The sequence below is a fragment of the Melanerpes formicivorus genome, unplaced genomic scaffold (genome assembly GCF_026170545.1).
Source record: "Melanerpes formicivorus ecotype bairdi unplaced genomic scaffold, bMelFor1.0.p_v2 SCAF_42, whole genome shotgun sequence".
Lineage (NCBI taxonomy): Eukaryota > Metazoa > Chordata > Aves > Piciformes > Picidae > Melanerpes > Melanerpes formicivorus.
In genome coordinates, this window is record NW_027142394.1 from 3458748 (window position 1) to 3475365 (window position 16618).

At 45.0% G+C, this 16618-nt stretch overlaps 1 protein-coding gene across 4 annotated transcripts in view; it reads right to left on the reverse strand.

Annotated features, from left to right (window-relative positions):
- Positions 1 to 653: 653 nt before the first annotated feature.
- KLHL14 (kelch like family member 14) overlaps positions 654 to 16618 on the reverse strand; it is a 107440-nt gene continuing 91475 nt past the window's right edge. For 3 of the 4 annotated variants that reach the window (XM_068158765.1, XM_068158763.1, XM_068158764.1), the window contains 5 exons: positions 15466 to 15544; positions 8050 to 8240; positions 7276 to 7434; positions 4036 to 4193; positions 654 to 3356 (listed from right to left, as the gene is read on the reverse strand). In XM_068158765.1, the coding sequence (XP_068014866.1) occupies positions 3216 to 3356; positions 4036 to 4193; positions 7276 to 7434; positions 8050 to 8240; positions 15466 to 15544 (728 nt within the window). In that variant the 3' untranslated portion in view covers positions 654 to 3215. The remainder of the gene's footprint in view (positions 3357 to 4035; positions 4194 to 7275; positions 7435 to 8049; positions 8241 to 15465; positions 15545 to 16618) is intronic. The other variant, XR_010989791.1, reaches the window with a different exon arrangement.

Consider the following 16618-nt stretch of genomic DNA (forward strand, 5'->3'; position numbering starts at 1 on the left):
ATTCCATTCCCCCTAGTCCTATCACTACCTGAGATCCTGAGAAGTCCTTCCCCAGCCTTCCTGTAGGGCCCCTTCAGATACTGGAAGGCCACAATAAGGTCACCTCGGAGCCTTCTCTTCTCCAGACTGAACAGCCCCAGTGTAATGAGCTTTGGCATGGGTTTTTCTCAGAAACTGGCTCACAGATGCAGCTAGCAGAGTAAATTATTGTATTAAAAGTAGGAAGAAGGAATTGCCACAACTAGCATTAAATTCCCCCAAACAAGACCACATTTAACAGTGTCTCTCAACTTACCATGGGACAGAGGAACGGGACAGAGGAACAGGGCAGAGCAGCCAGGGCAGAGGCATTTTGCATCCATAGGCTTCTGAGGTCAGCCCCTGCCCCTGGGTGTGCAGATGGGGCCTTCCCTGCTGGAAGCACAGCCCAGGTACCTGTGCTCAGGAAAGGACTCTGACTCAGGACATTTTACTGTGCTGCTGAGCTTACAAGCACTGAGCAATGACACCTGGAGAACAACAAGGGTGTGATGTACAGCCACAAAACAAAAGAAGATTACACATCTACATGATAAAAAAAGACTTCCAAAGAATTTAATGTAGGTATTATTTATACATACACTTTGTAAGTAGGAATATGGCAGACAGTTGAATTAGTACATAAAGTTTTATTTAAAGTTTCCCCCCTACAAGCAAGCTTCATTTACACAGTCTAGTACTGTACAAAATTTACATTCTTTGTGTGACTTGTTCAGTTAGCACTTTCCTTGGTCATGCCTTCCTGAAGGATAGAAAGATTTACATACAGTCCTCAGAAATCTTGAAATTATCATGGTTAAAAAAAAAAAGAGAAAAAGAAAGAAGGACGAACCACTTAAAAGGACAACAAATATCCTTTACAAATGGTACAGTTTAGTAGAGGCAGGTGACAGTCAGTGTTTAATGGCAGACCTCATCTTGATCTTAAATGTCCTTCAAAGTTTCTTCATTTAGTACCTTAACAGTTTCCTTTTTATATATATTTATATTTATATACTTTCAACAGGAAAGGGGGGGGGGGAAAGAAAGTCATGATTGCACCAAATATATTTTACAAGGGATCCCTTGGATCTGAACAATATAAATAAATACAAAACCAACTAAGATTGCACTATATAGTAGAAATGGATTGAGATTTCAGGATATACACTCCACCTTTATGAGTTCCTTAGCGATGCTCACTGGAAAACTCCCCAATAGCACATTCAAATGTTAGCATCTTCAGAGAATTCTTCTGTTTAAACATTTTATTCCTTTCCTTCCAGGCATGCAGCCACCTCATCAGTTGGGTTATTGCATTTGTATGGTATCAGTCCTCATTGCACTACTCCAACTTTACCACTGCGCAATTCTGCTGCGAGCAAGGGAGTTGCACTGCAATAAACCTGGACTGATGATGCCAGAGAGAAACAGTCCCGTGGTATTTGCTCTCTGTTATTTGTATCTCTCTCAAGCATCAGTATACAGTGTCATTTCTGTGTACATCTGCCCTCTTTCTATTTTGCAAAGCAAACAATTCTTCCTCCCAGCTATTGCTTCTGCAGCACAAACCAATCTCTAGTAGTTTCCTGCCCTTGCTTAATGCACAAGAATTAAGTCCTGTCGTGAAAGAGATGTGCAGACTTAAAAATGCAGGATCTGAGTTTCCTTTACCTTTTCCCTGGTGCAGTTACAACTAGGCAAGTTAAAGGCCAGGTTTTTAGCTGACATAAACCAAAGGACATCCACTGGCTTCAATGGAGCAGTGTCAATTTATACCAGCGAAGAAGACGGTCCTGAGGGTAGTGGATGCAGCACCAGTACACCAGAATGGCAGAACCACACAGATACTTTACTGAGGTGTAGATGATTATGTTAACTGCAAGGTGGTGAAGGATCAGGCTTAGATTTTGTCACAGCTTTTGCAAAGCCAGGACAGAAAGACATGAGCTTAAAACAGAGGCAGCCTGATTTGTGCAAGCAACTAGTGAGTTCATGAAGCGAGTCCTACGTGCTACTGGTGCCATGTGGGAGCATTCTGAACTCGCTTTGCAATGTGTAAATAATTACACAGGCTATAAGGCAGTGGAAATTCTGGCCTCATATTACTTTGGATCCATAGCTCAAATGTTTTAGAGTACACATGAAGATCAACCACACAGGAGGATTTCAACTACTTACCAGTGTCTCTCCAAAATGGTGCATGATCACTGAAGAGTCCAAAGTAATACATTTACAGTTAAATGCAGCCTTCTTGTCTTTGGAAGCAACTAGCATGGATTCTATCTAACAGGTCGGTGAAAGGGAAGTAAGGGTTTTGGTGCTTTGAGTGGGCATAGAAATAACTTACTTTACAAACCCAGACTTCAAGGTGTAGGGTCAAATTTCTGGTATGCTAATGCAAAAACAGTCATTCCATGGATTTCAGGGAAATGACTCTGGCTTCACACGAGTGTGATTAGAAGAATTTGATCCTAATCCCTAAGCTGGTATTGCAAGAAGTGCTCTGTAAAGCATGGCTTTCATTGTAGTCTGCTCTCCGCTGCACTTACACACGGGGACTCTGAAGGCAGAGTGTATTAGTTGCCAAGCTGTGCAAAAACTGAGTGATATTTCTTTACCTTTCATAATCTTCTGATGCTGTGTTGCTTGCAGAGCATGTGAAGTAGCCGTAGCTTGGGATTACAGAGGAGGAGACAATTCTGCAATGCAGTGTGAGCGTTTCACTATCTGAATTCTGAAGCATTCATGAAAACAACATCCTCATGACTTCAACACAGATCACATGCAGGTAGATACAATGCACAATACTGAGCTTGTCTCTTCAGGCTGCATTTTGAACAGTTAGCCTTCATTTTTATTTTACCTTATCTTCAAAAACAAACCACCCTTAAATTCAACGTGAGGAGTATCTCTGCAGCAGGGAAAAGTTAAAATCAGTCTGAGATGGCAGTCTGTCAGCATGTAATGTTCGGTGTGTTTTAGCTACTTGCTTCAAAAGACACCGGCATCTATCTGAGATGGGACAACACTTGGGTTTTGCTTTCTTTTAGTTTGCTCCTAAAGCATAAATATGGGACAAAGGGTCAATTATGGTAGCTTTCGTGTCACAGGAATCCTGTTCTAACAAAATACTTAGGTCACCTGTCAGGATTTTCCCAGAAGCAGTCACTGTCTGAGTCTCTGCTCCTCAGCTATCATTTGTTGTACGGTACACAGGCTGGCAATATGACAGTTGAACAAGCAGGGCCTGCAAGTGGCTCAGCAACGTCTCCTTCTAGTTCTGTCCAAGTCCCTTTCTCTGGACTATAGCAAATAGTAGAAGATTTGTAGGCTCCCTGTAGTAGAAGAAAAAGATGTATTAAGTGTGGCTTTGGCAAATTCCAAGTCATGCATAAGCTTTAAAGATGTCTGAAAGTGACTCATGATCTTGAGCACTACTTTGGAGCTGTTTGAGAGCTTTGGTTTTCATGTGGGCTGAGCACTCGGCCTCTGCAAACCAGGCTCCTTTACAAGCCCCTTATAAGCAGAGCTCTAAGCATTGAGTCCTGCAAACCAGGTTCCTTTACAAGCCCCTTATAAGCAGAGCTCTAAGCATTGAGTCCTGCAAATCAGGCTCTTTACAAGCCCCTTATAAGCAGAGCTCTAAGCATTGAGTCCTGCAAACCAGGTTCCTTTACAAGCCCCTTATAAGCAGAGCTCTAAGCCTTGAGTCCTGCAAATCAGGCTCTTTACAAGCACCTTATAAGCAGAGCTCTAAGGACCGAGTCCTGCAAATCACTTTTGCCACATTTCATCTGATTTTCATATTAATCCAAATACAGTCTGATAGGAACTCATCTAAATAGCCATGCACAGAGGTGAAAACATACTCCATGGCCTCCACAAGTTGAAGACCAACCCAAAACTTGCCGCTGCAGCTACTTCATCCCTCATCTCCTCCCTGTCCCATATCAGTAAAAAGCAGAGTGGCCCCAAGAACTCAGAAGGAGTGGAGGGGTGATTGCAGGCACACACCATACTCCAGCTGTAGCCTCCCACAAGGTAAATGCTGTCATCAAGGACCGCACAGCCGGGGCCGCTGCGACCCTCTAGAATGGGGGTCTGGAGGATGTTCCACTGGTCAGCTTTGGGATCGTAGCATTCCACTAGCATCACGTCAAGGTGGGAGAAACCTGCATGAGGGCATGGAGAGCAGAGAAGATGTGTTATGGTGCCCTGGTCTATCATTTGTTTTACTGCTAGGGATATTAAATTGCAATAATGCTTTCACAATTGTAACATCAGTGTCAAACTTTCTTCTAGTAAACGCTGCCACACACACATAAGCCATCTTCTGTAGCATTGATGTCTCGTTCCTTCAGGCCAACTAAGCCTGTTGAAAGCCTCTGCCATCAGTTTTACAGTCTTCTACAAATCACAAAGACAAATAAAACCTGAACAGATCAGAAAGTAACACTCAATAATCACAGAATCATAATCACTAAGGCTGGAAAAGACCTCTGAGGTCATCAGGTCTGACCTTCTACTCAACACCTCCATGACCACTAGACCTATCGATGATGCAAGCAGAGTCAAGCAATATTCCTCCTCATCTATCAGTGCTAATGAAAATTTGAACATGTAGGAAAAGACTTTCCTGGCAATCTTTCTCAAAGGTCAGCAGATCTGATCTACTCAAAAGTCAACAGATAACATCTCACTTAGAACTCAATGTCTGGCGAGTCAAGGTACAGCTTAGACAACTGATGCCACTTGGCTCCAGAGGGACAAAGTGCTTAACATGACAGACCTGATGGTCAGGGCCAGTTTCAGTTTTTAAGCTCGTTTAAGTTGCACCCTAAGCACACAGCTGTGATGACACAAAGTCTTTAAGGTCACAGGAAATGTATCCAAAAAAATCAGTGCTCTCGCCCTTCCCTGACTGACTGAAAAAGGCTTCATGTGACTGCTGCTTTGTAATCATTACCCAAGGGCAGATGGGGCTCAGCTCAAGACTCTCAAGCTGTATCAATGGCTACCAATTAAGTGAGCTTAACACAGATATACAGCCCCCCTGGAGTCCTGGTTCCTGCTCCAGTATATAGGTATCTCCCTATCTCAAACTACCTCCTTTAACAGAGCACTGTAGTAAAATTCATGATAGAATGGCTTAGGTTGGGAGGGACCTTAGAGATTATCTACTCCAACCTTCCCACCATGGGCAGGGATACTTCTCAACTAGACTCAGCTGCTCAAGGCCTCATAGAGCCTGGCCTTAAAACACCCCAGGGTGGAGGCATCCACAACCTCCCTGGGCAGCCTGTTTCAGAGTCTCGCCACCCTTGTACTGAAGAACTTCTTCCTAAGATCCAGTCTAACCCTACACTCCCTCAGCTTAAAACCATTCCCCTTGTCCTATTGTTAGACACTCTTATGAAGGTCTCTCTCCAGCATCCCTGCAGGCACTCTTTAGGTAAACGATAGCTTTCCTAATGAGTATGCTGGGATGCTGGACACCACTGTCTTCTCCACCGAGGTACAACAGTGAAGAGCAGGCTGATTTTCTGGAAAAGGGCCTGTGGTGATGCTGGTAACTTCCCAACAAAGCTGCTTGCAAGAGTGCTATTTCTGTCAGGAAGGACTAGCTGTGATCAAATCATTCTGTGTGGCTGTAAGGTTTACCAGGGGCCATGGAAAGGCCACCGCCGTGAGCCCAGGCTCTGCCCAGAGCTCCGGAACAAAGCGCAGCACACACATGACCGGCGCTGATGCGGTAAATGCACAGCCAACACCGCCGTGCACATCCAGCCTCACAAAGGAGGGCTTTGCCACGGAGCCCTGCTGTTTCCCACCACTGGAGAATTTGTAGCATTTCAGTCCCCTCCCTCCCTCCTCCTTTCCTGGCAGCTCCTCCTTTTGTTCTGCTGTACACATTTCCCAAAGCCCCTCTGCCAGACAGCGTGGCTGACCAGAAGCCTGGGTGCTAAACACCTCTCACAACAGGAGCACCTCATACATAACAAAGGCACCTGGGGCAACAGCTGGAGAGGCAAAATTGCAATGTTTATCAGAAGTTCCTGCCCTCCCAGAGGATGGGAGGTGGAACTGAGTGAAAAAAGTAGAAGGCAGGATGGAAGCAATTGAGGCCCATGGAAGCCAAAGGATGTGCTTTACCTCTAGGAAAGCTGTGACCTGTTTAATTCGTAGGAGCTAAATCTGCAGGTGGAAGCCTGCAAGCAACTTTCACCCCCTTCACCCTGCAAGGTCCAGCTCAGGAACACCCATCACAACCAGAAATGGGGAACAGAGGCACAGCAGCCCTGCACCTGGCTGCAGGTGTTTATGCACCAGTGCTAGTTTGTCCTCTACATGCCCCACAGCCACTCAGATCTTCAAAAGCAGAACATGACTACAGAGTCTCACAGGGACCCAGAGCTGGAGGCATCCAGGCACACACCCTGGTGGTACTGGCAGTTAACATCACTGCTGCTTCTGCATTACAATTTTCTCCCCTTTTAGAAATGTTATTTAAAGCACAAAAGAAGAAGGGGGGAAAAAAAAGTGCCTGTAAACTGTCAGATATTGTCAAGGGACAAAGAAGCAGGAGCTGTGCTTTTTGTCTAAGTGGCTGGATTAAGCAGAATCTCTTCAGCAGTAACAGGAATGGCATGTAGGTATTAAGACAAAACCAGCAGATGCCTAAGCAGTTGTTACTCTAATATGAGACCTTTTCAAAAGATGAAAACCAGAGACCTCTCACAAGAGCTCTAATTAACAAGCTATATTTAATACTAAAAAGGGATCTGAAGAGCCTAGTCCTAATATTTAATGGCTGTAGGTTGCTTTGGGTGGTGGTTTTTTTTTCCCCCCTCTCTTCATTAAATCAGGAGCTTGGGTTTGTGTTTTTCTCTCCCTAAGTGCACATTTTAGAAGATGATTTACAGAGGAAAATATTGCTGGTACTTTCGGGTCAAAGAATAATCTGTTTGTTTCATTGAATTCTTGGTAATGACAAATTGTCCATGCCTTTGAGTAATGGAAGCTCCCATTTTTATTATCTAAAGCATTCATTACTCATACATTTAATGTACTGTTATAATTTTAAGATAATTTGCATAAAATGTTGTTCAAATTGCTGGCTCAAGTGTCCTGTTAAATCGTGTTGCCTGGCTTTTCATGTATTTAACACTGACTGTCTCACTGAAATATTCTGGATCAGGAGCTGGTGGGCACTGAAATGCCTTTTTCTTTTCCTTTGGCTAATAAAAATGTGACCTTTCAAATGGTTTCCTCCAATGGCATACAGTCGATCATTCATTACAGCCAATGTGTGGATGGCTCGCTTCGTGTTCATGTCCTGCTTCCGGGCCCAGACGTCCATCACGGGGTCATAGCAGTACAGCCAAGGGACGTACTCTCCGTTGTGAACACCTCCTGCAAGGCACAGACACTTCTGTTAACTCATGGGCAAGAGGCACTGTGCTGCAGCAAGAATTCAGCTCTATGGGTTTGGGCTCCGAGCTTTTTTTTCCCTTCCGTAGGTGTGGGTGGTGATTTGGGGTTGGTTTTGTGTTAAAGTAGCAGGGATTATAGAATCATGTCATCTGGAAAAGAAGTCTAAGGTTGAGTCCAACCAGTAGCTAACTCTTCCAAGGTTGGTGCTAAACCATGTCCCCTCAGCACCACACCTCTGCCTTTGAAACACCTCAAGAGATAAGGATCTGACTGCCACCCTGGGCAGCCTGTTCCAGTGCTTGAGAACCCTTTCAGTGAAGAATTTTCTTCTAATATCCAACCTAAACCTCCACTGGTGCAAGATGAGGCCATTTCCTGTTGTCCTATCATTTGCCACTAGGGAGAAGAGACTGGTTCCAACCTCCTTTCAGAGAGCTGTAGACAGCAATGAGGTCTCCCCTCAGCCTCCAGACTAAACACCCCCAGTTCCTTCAGCTGCTCCTCACCAGATGCTTCAGGAGCTTGGTTGCCCTTCTCTGGACCCACCCACTCCAGGACCTCGATGTCTTTCCTGTAGCTAACAAAGCCACTGGCCTGATATATAAATCTTGCCGTTGTGAACGGCTCCGGCGTGGGCCGCCAGCGGCTGGGGTAAGGAGGAGACGTAGCGCCACTCGTTGGTCTCCAGGTTGTAGCACTCCACGCTGGACAAGTAGCCAGTTTCGTTCCTCCCACCAATCACGTACAAGTTCTTGTCAAGGCGACAGGCGTAGAAACTGGCTCTCCTGGAGGACAGGGCAGAACAGAACAAAACAAGCCAACGACAAACCCATTAGCCATTATCAGCTGGGTTTTTCCCCCCTCTCCAGCTGAGTGCCTGAACTGAGATAGCTGCTCCTTCAAACACTACTCCAGAGGAAAGTATCCAGAACCTCCACATTTTCACAGCTGTCCCCCAAAACTGTGACTGCTTTGCTAATCAAATACATGTTCCGTATCAAAGACTTCATTTTTGGTGTCAAAACCATTCAGCACACACAAGCCTGGCAGAAAAAGCACCTTCCTGAAGCTGTTTGTTGCTTTTGCCCAGCCATGGAAGATAAAAAGGTGCTCATTAATGTTTGGGGCATTACCTTGTAAGGGATATAACAACTCAGTAAGACAACGTGAAAAATGAGGTAGATAATGTAACAATAATGAATTATCTTGACATTCACTTTCTTTATGGTCCTTCAAGGGTCATTGTTCCCAATTTACTAAGAGAACCACATCATCAAAATTTTTCTTCAATTATCATTTTTTTCCCCCTCCCTTCTTTCTGCAGTACTGCAAATAGAACAACTTTCCTCAGGCCAGGCACAATATTGCATTTCCACCCTGTAACTCGAGGGAGGCATGTCCCAGCTAACTCTGGGGAAAGTTTTAGCCACTTCCCTGCTTTCACTCAGCTATGCAGGAAAAGAATGAAGTGTTCTGGCGAGGTATATATTAGTTCATCTTCCTCCTGTCTCCAAAATTAACGGTGAGTGTCTGTTGCTGAAGCAAAAATAGAGCAGTAAATGATTTTGGGAGACCCTGTTTGGTGTAATCCACCTTCAGGGAAAGCTCCCTGGATTATTCAGCAGCGGGAAGGTTTGCCAGGGTAGAGGCCTTTAAATTTAAGATGCAGTGATATGAGAAAGAAAACTGCAGAAGTGCACAGCAAGGCTAGGATGAAGACCTGCACAAAACACCAAATGACAAGAACTGTCAGTCCCAAACCTAGCATGTTCTCATGGGTAAAACCAGAGTGGTGTGGGAGCTCAGAGACAAGCAGGCAAGTCAGGCATGGCAAGGTCTAGCTCTGACAGCTCCTGCAAAGCAGGCACACTGGAGTGTGGCTGCAGCTTGCCAAGCCCTGCTCCATGGCTCACACAATGTGCTCTGGTTCCTGTCCAGGCACTCAGATTTGAATCTGGGAGCAGCTGCATATCACACAGGAAATCCTGGGGGCTTGATGGCCACCTATACCATCTAGGACTTGATTCCAGTGAACTCTGCAAAGCATTTGGGGTGAGAAGTGGTCCACATACAGAGCATAACACCCTACAATGAACAGCTCTGGTATGTCCCAACTCCTTCTCAGGCTCCCCTAAAGTCATCCCACATCCCAGCTCCTCTCCAGGCTTCCCTGTAGTCATTCCATGTCCATGGGAGCCAGCAAAGCCTGGTGTGCAGCATCTTTTACCTGCCAGCCAGCCAGGCATGACTTCAGGAGCATTTCCATCAGTGAAGGCAGGAATGAGATCTCTCTCCTCTGCCAGCTGCCTATGTTCACAGCGTGGAGTATCACAGAATCACAATGGTTGGAGAAGACATTTAAGATCATCAAGTCCAACCATTATCTAACTCTACCAGGGCCACTACCACAACACTTGAACATTCTGGAGAAATTTCCTAGACATTTCTCTTTGTTCAATGTGGTTGAAACTGGCTGGTGGTTTGTGAGTTGGAGGAGAGGTCAGGCAGATGTGATTACACATCTGGGCTGGCTGGTTGGCCATTCAGGGAGCAGATCTGATACAACACTGCTTGTTTCTGGCCTTACTCTTTGGATTTGCTGCACACCTGACAGCTCCCCACCAGCCAGGGTCACTGAGCATCTCCTGTCTGCTTCTTTGCTTTCACCTTGCCTGCAAGTGGGCAACTTGGACAGTGCAGGACAGCAGCTCTGGTTGAGTGGGAACACCACAGGGATAAGGCCACTGGAAAAAAAAAAGATGCAAACAGGAGGACAGGAAAACTGTTGAGGGCCTCCAGCTTGACTGTCAAATTAAATAAGACCATTTAATTTATCTGTCAATGGGCAGATAGAAGCTGATGGCATACATTGCTCTGCATGGTCGGGCAGCAAATTGTGCATCTATGTTTTTAGCCTGATTTTCTATGGAAACAAAGCTTCTTTGATGACACTGTATGTGTACTCTTGTCTGCCTGAGAGTTGTCTCCTCAACAAGAACCTGCTGGCTGATTTCATTCGAATTTGACAGAGGGTAGAGGTGGTACAGGCAATCAAGTGCCTGTATGCTTTCTGAGAGGCAGAGGCAAGACAGCTTGTAGCAGCCCCAAAAGTTAGAGAAGGTGCAGAGGTCACCTCCTGTTAGACATGAGAGCCTGCAGTTCCCCCACCCTCCTGTGCCTCTTCTTGATGCTTGGGGTGCTTGGGCACTTGCTCCTCTGTCCACACACACCTCCTCTGACAAACCAGCACCAAACTGCTCTCAGCATGGGGGTTCTCTGTCGAGGTCTAATAAAGGTAGAGCTGGCAGGTCTTGTTCTCTTAACTAGGATGTCAGCGATGCTATTCTCTACGTGTACTCCTGGTTTCATCCACACAGTGTCACTCTAAGGAGCACAAATGAAAGCATCAGCAGGCTTCACTCTTCTGCTTGCAGGTGGATGTTCACTCAGTGGCTCCTGTCACAAATATTTTAAGCTTCTTTGGGCTTTTATTTTACTTTTCAGTGAGGCAGTGCTTAAGGGGCATGCTGTTAAGTGATGGCTTTTCAAGGCCATTGAGACTCTTGAACATGTCCAGAGAAGGACAACGAGGCTGGGGAGAGGCCTCGAGCACAGCCCTAGGAGGAGAGGCTGAGGGAGCTGGGGTTGTTTAGCCTGCAGAAGAGGAGGCTCAGGGGAGACCTTACTGCTATCTACAACTACCTTAAGGGAGGCTGTAGCCAGGTGGGGGTTGGTCTCTTCTCCCAGACAGCCACCAACAGAACAAGAGGACACAGTCTCAAACTGTGCCAGGGGAAGTTTAGGCTGGAGGTGAGGAGAAAGTTCTTCACAGAGAGAGTTGTTAGCCATTGGAATGTGCTGCCCAGGGAGGTGGTGGAGTCCCTGTTCCTGGAGGTGTTCAAAAAGGAATTGGACGTGGCACTTGAAGCCACAGTTTAGTAGGCATGAGGTGTTGGGTGACAGGTTGGACTTGATAATCCTTGAGGTCTTTTCCAACCTTATTGATTCTATGATTCTATTCTATATGATCCAGGTTAAAGTATAATACAGCACTCTTTGCATGACAACTTTCCCCACGAAGCTGGGAAGCCACTATCCATTCTAATCAGATCACTGGAGTACACCTCATGGTCTGAGTAGGGACAATCAGACTTATTCTGTGGTTTTCTTCAGGACTTCCAAGCACTCAATGTTCACTGATCTCTGGAATGCTTTTCTTTCACACCCCTTCCCTCAATAATCAACTGAACTAGCTGCTTCTGGTAAGTACACACACATCAAAGGGAAGAATTGCTTTCTGATTGCCACAGACGATACTTTTATGCCCTGGAACAAGAAATGCAACTACCAGTCTGAGGTTTGAAGCTACCAATGCTACTACTGATCATCACAGTGATCAAGACCACAGTGATCACAGTATCAAGACCTGATTTCAAAGTCACTCTTAGAGTGCATGCTTAGCTTTTTTAAACTAATCTTAATAGGGATTAACATTACTATTATCATAGTATCATAGTATCAGTCAGGGTTGGAAGGGACCACAAGGATCAGCTAGTTCCAAGCCCCCTGCCATGGGCAGGGACACCCCACACTAGATCAGGCTGGCCACAGCCTCATCCAGCCTGGGCTTAAACACCCCCAGGGACGGGACCTCGACCACCTCCCTGGACAACCCATTCCAGGGCTTCTCCACTCTCATGGTGAAGAACCTCCTCCTCACATCTAGCCTGAATCTCCCCACCTCCAGCTTCATTCCATTCCCCCTAGTCCTATCACTACCTGACATCCTGAGAAGTCCCTCCCCAGCCTTCCTGTAGGCCCCCTTCAGATATTGGAAGGCCACAATTATTAGTAATTGTAATGTCAACAGTAGAAGTCTAAACCAAAATGTGAATTACTTTATCTCTTTTTTTTCTGCAGTTTCTTTCCTCAGTTCACTCACCCAGCAAGGACACCAACCTTGTGCTTCTTCAGGCCCTGGTACAATGCCTTGCTTTTTACTGGTTTTTAAACAAAAAACTTTTTACTTGGAATTTAAGGGAATAAAAAGCCCCAACAAACTATTTTACATGTTATTATGTTCCACACACCTTGTCCAGCTCTGGGCTGAGTCAGCAAGATGCAGCAGTACTGACTGAGGGGTGTCCAGCCTTGAGGCTCATGTCCCCCATTCAGGTATCTGCTACAAAGACTCCTTCAGCAGGCATGCTGCTCCAACTGAACTGCTCTCCAAAAAGCACACCCTTGCTTATTGCATCCTCAGGCAAATGTGTATTTCAAAAGCTTATGAGTCATTTGCTGCTTTCTCTAAACAATGCATGCCTAAAAATAGTCCCTGCTCTTCAAATGCAGTCATTTTGGAGATGTTCTTCAAGGGAAAAGGAAACCAAACTCGGCTCTAAAGCAAATACACTGACAGCTCTGAATCCATAATGGGATTAGACTTTTCTTTATAGCTCATACAGTAAAATCAATCAGATATGGATTTTATCATATGAGATAAAAGTTTACTCATCAAATATTTCATACACATTCTCAACTTGAGAATATACTGCCTGTGAATGAGACCCACATTTACCTGGCAGTCATTTCAAAGGAGCTATTACAGTCTATCCAGCCAATTATTCTCAGGCTAAAATTCCTAAGTAGGTTTTGACTTGATGGACCATAATGACTCAGAAAAAAGCCATTAAACAGTCTGTCTTGTCAATGGTGCCTGCATTATGCCAGCAGAGACAGGGCATGACCCTGTACTCCTAGGGGGGTGGAAAAAAAGCCTGTTGACTTTAATGGGAACTTCTCCTGAGTAAAGGAGCTGGGAAAGGAAAATGCATAAAAGCTCCCTCTTGTTTGTATCACCTTCTACAAACTGGACCAGACCTGACCTCTAAAGGCTGCAACAGCTCTGAGGAAGTCATCAGGGATGAGCAACTAAACCATTAACAACGTTTTGGAGAGTGATTTGAAAATCCCTTTTCCAACAATAGCCCAAATGCTTAGGAGCCTTCAGAGAAAAATAATGGGCAAGCCTGTGGGTTAGGGATCCTGAAGAGGTGACCATTGGTGCTGTCACAGAAGGAGCTAGGTATGAGTGGACTATTACACTGAAATGACACTGTAAGGAGCTGAGATGCTAAGACATTACAGTGTGTTACTGGGCAGCTGCTAAGCAGTCACCATGGACAGCTGTTTCTGACTCCTGGCTGAAGGCAGCAGCTTCCACCAGAGCACAAATGTGGGATAGAAACTGATTTTCTAGTGAAACACAGCTGGCCACTGTAGAGGTGGAAAACCCCTATTGCCTGCTTTGTCCAACCCTCAGCTACCTACCTGCCTTCTGAGCTTTCTCAGCCAAAATAAACCCACCCCTTCAGCCAGCCACAGACACCCAGAGTGCCTCATCAGAGCTCCAGAGAAGTTTCAGGCTCCATACAAACACTGGTCAGCCTCCCAGTTCACTGAGAACAACCTGCACAGCCATGGCAAATCTCCCATGCTCCCCCTGTGCCAACACCTGAGATGACCATGACTCAGTCTGGGGAGCTGAACCAGAGGAGAAAGAGTCTCTCTGGTTTAGGGTAGATAGCCCAGTTGTGGGGTTATCCCCTTGTGCTGGCAGGGAGAAGGCTTGGGGCTGCCATAGCAAGGTCACTTCTTTAGAGAAAGCCTGCTGTTGGACTAGCTCTATTAACAACTGAGAAAGAGCACAGAATCTTTGTAAAGGATTTTTGAAGTACAGGATGATGTTATCAAGAAAGCCAGAGACTATAATCATTGTGGTCTCTATTTACATGGCTGATTTTATGAGTTCACTCAGCTCCAACAGAAAACCTGCTCAGATCTGTTCCACTTGCACTTGCTCATGCACTGGCACAATGCAGTATTTTTTGGTGACAAGCATCACACATGGGTCTGCAGTATGGACTCTGGACTATCAAACTGAATCCTGAATAAAAACCCTTCACAAACTCACTGACTGACATGTAACCTCTAGAAACTTGACAGGACAGCCATATTTGCATGCACCTCCTATTACACACCTTGAATTGCAAGGCTGAGCCAAGTTCAACACATTTATGACTGCCAGACACCTCAACACTGTGGACAGCCAGCAGAAAAAGAGACGCAATACTGACAGCACATGGAGCAAGGAAAGTGTTTCAGGAAGACCCTGTGAGTTCTCTTGCATGTTTGAGCCATGAGAACGTGGGTGTTGAACCGAGGGATGGGCATTGAGTGCTTTTTCATAGACCACTGTAACTTCAGGTCTTCTGCCTTTGAGACTCTTTATAGAACGGTAGGTGTTGGAAGGGACTTCTGGAGATAATCTAATTCAACCCCCCTGCCAAAGCAGGTTACAAAACAGTCATCATTCAGTTTGAGTCTGGGGGACTTTTTTCCTGCCAGGGTAGGATTTGGTATCCAGAGTTAGGTTTACACCATCTTAACAGGTCATTGCTCAAGCCCACATGCACCTCTGCTCTTTGGTACCAGGAATATTACTCTAATATGCATTAGCTGACAGCAACTTCACTCAAAGACCACCTAAGATTAAGAGTTCTCTGACAAGGGGAGACGTGCTCAGGAGAGCTTTTCATGGCTGGCATGGTGAAACAGGATGGAGTCAACACAGGAAGGTTTCAGCTCCCTGTAAGATATCTGACTATAATTACTGCTTGTTTACTGCAAGCTCATCATGACACTTCAGTCAGGGAACATGACAGGACACTATGGAGACTTCAGAAAAATCCTTCAGTCTGTACTCAGGCAACCAGTAATTGCACAAGGTCCATGGGTATTTAGCATGAGTTAGCACTGCAGGATTTGGCATCTGGAGTTTTGAACTTGGAAAGGTAAAAAAATCAGGAGCCAAATGGGACTGCGTGCTGCAGCTTTATCTCGGTGCTCTCAAAGCTTCTGTAGGCCTCCTCACTCCCAGAACTAAGCCAAACCTCAGCTGCTCCTAGGCTGATAAAACACACATTGAAAAACACGTAGCAGGTTTTTTACCTCTCTTGCATGGGTGGAAGTTGTATCCAGCTGTTAAACCTGGGATCGTATCGGCTAACAAAGTTTGTACTGTGTTTCCCTGTAAAGATAGATTATGGTGACACTCAGCTGTTGGTTTCATGTATTTAACATCATGATTGTAATATATATTACATATACTTCACAAGTTGACAGCTTTTATGAAGGGTTCCCCCTTTTACAACAATGTATGATTACGCTGTGTGTACAGTAATAATTCAACAAATGGGGCACTGCGAGGTTGGAATTAGCAATTGCTAGTAGTAAAAGCAGATAAGAGATTAGTCTTGTTCTCTGTAATAAGATCTTGAAAATGTGTATTCAAATTTACTTATAGATGCTGTGCTACTCTCACAGCCACAATAAATCACAGCACTCAGCAAAATTACTTGCCCAAAAGAGGGCATTCCCCTGGTATCTTTATGACTAGAGTATTTTTTTTGGTCAGGTAAAAGATAAAAGAACAAATCCAAGGGAGGACATGTGCTTTTCTTTCTCCTCACATCATCCCTGTGTGGAACATGGTAAAAAAAAAAAACCTTCTGCAAATAACCAGGAGCTGCATAAGCCATCAGCATGGGGTACACAGTGTTTGCACTAGATGGTTTATTCTACCATGTACTTTCGGTGTAAGTTAGAAGGAATTACACATGTGCATCGAAGGGGGAACAGACTCTTCAGAGTTTTATTCCAAGTGTGTTAGCTAAAATATGAAACATGAGCAACAGACACCAGCTAACTAGCTTATCCCTGCTGTCAAGCCCAAGAACTGCAGTCATGTCTTCACAATATTAAGATTTCACCTTATTTTACATGCAGATTGACATCGAAGCAAGAAAACTGAAGCAGGAGAGTGGATGGCAATTTCCTGTAACACCTGAGACTTCAACAGATGAGGATCTCGGAACCAGAAACCTTTGTTTATGTATGTCTGACTAAAAAATTGAATTAGAGGCTTCACAGGCCAGCAGAATAACCCAACTGCATATGTCACAGATCTCTAAATGGTCACTGGGTATTCTACAAGGTGAATATTTTTGCATTGGACAAGCCTCTCGCTTTGCTCATTTCATTCCACACTTCCCTCAGCATGTCTAAACAGACCACCAAGGCTGCAGAGAAGAATAACCACACA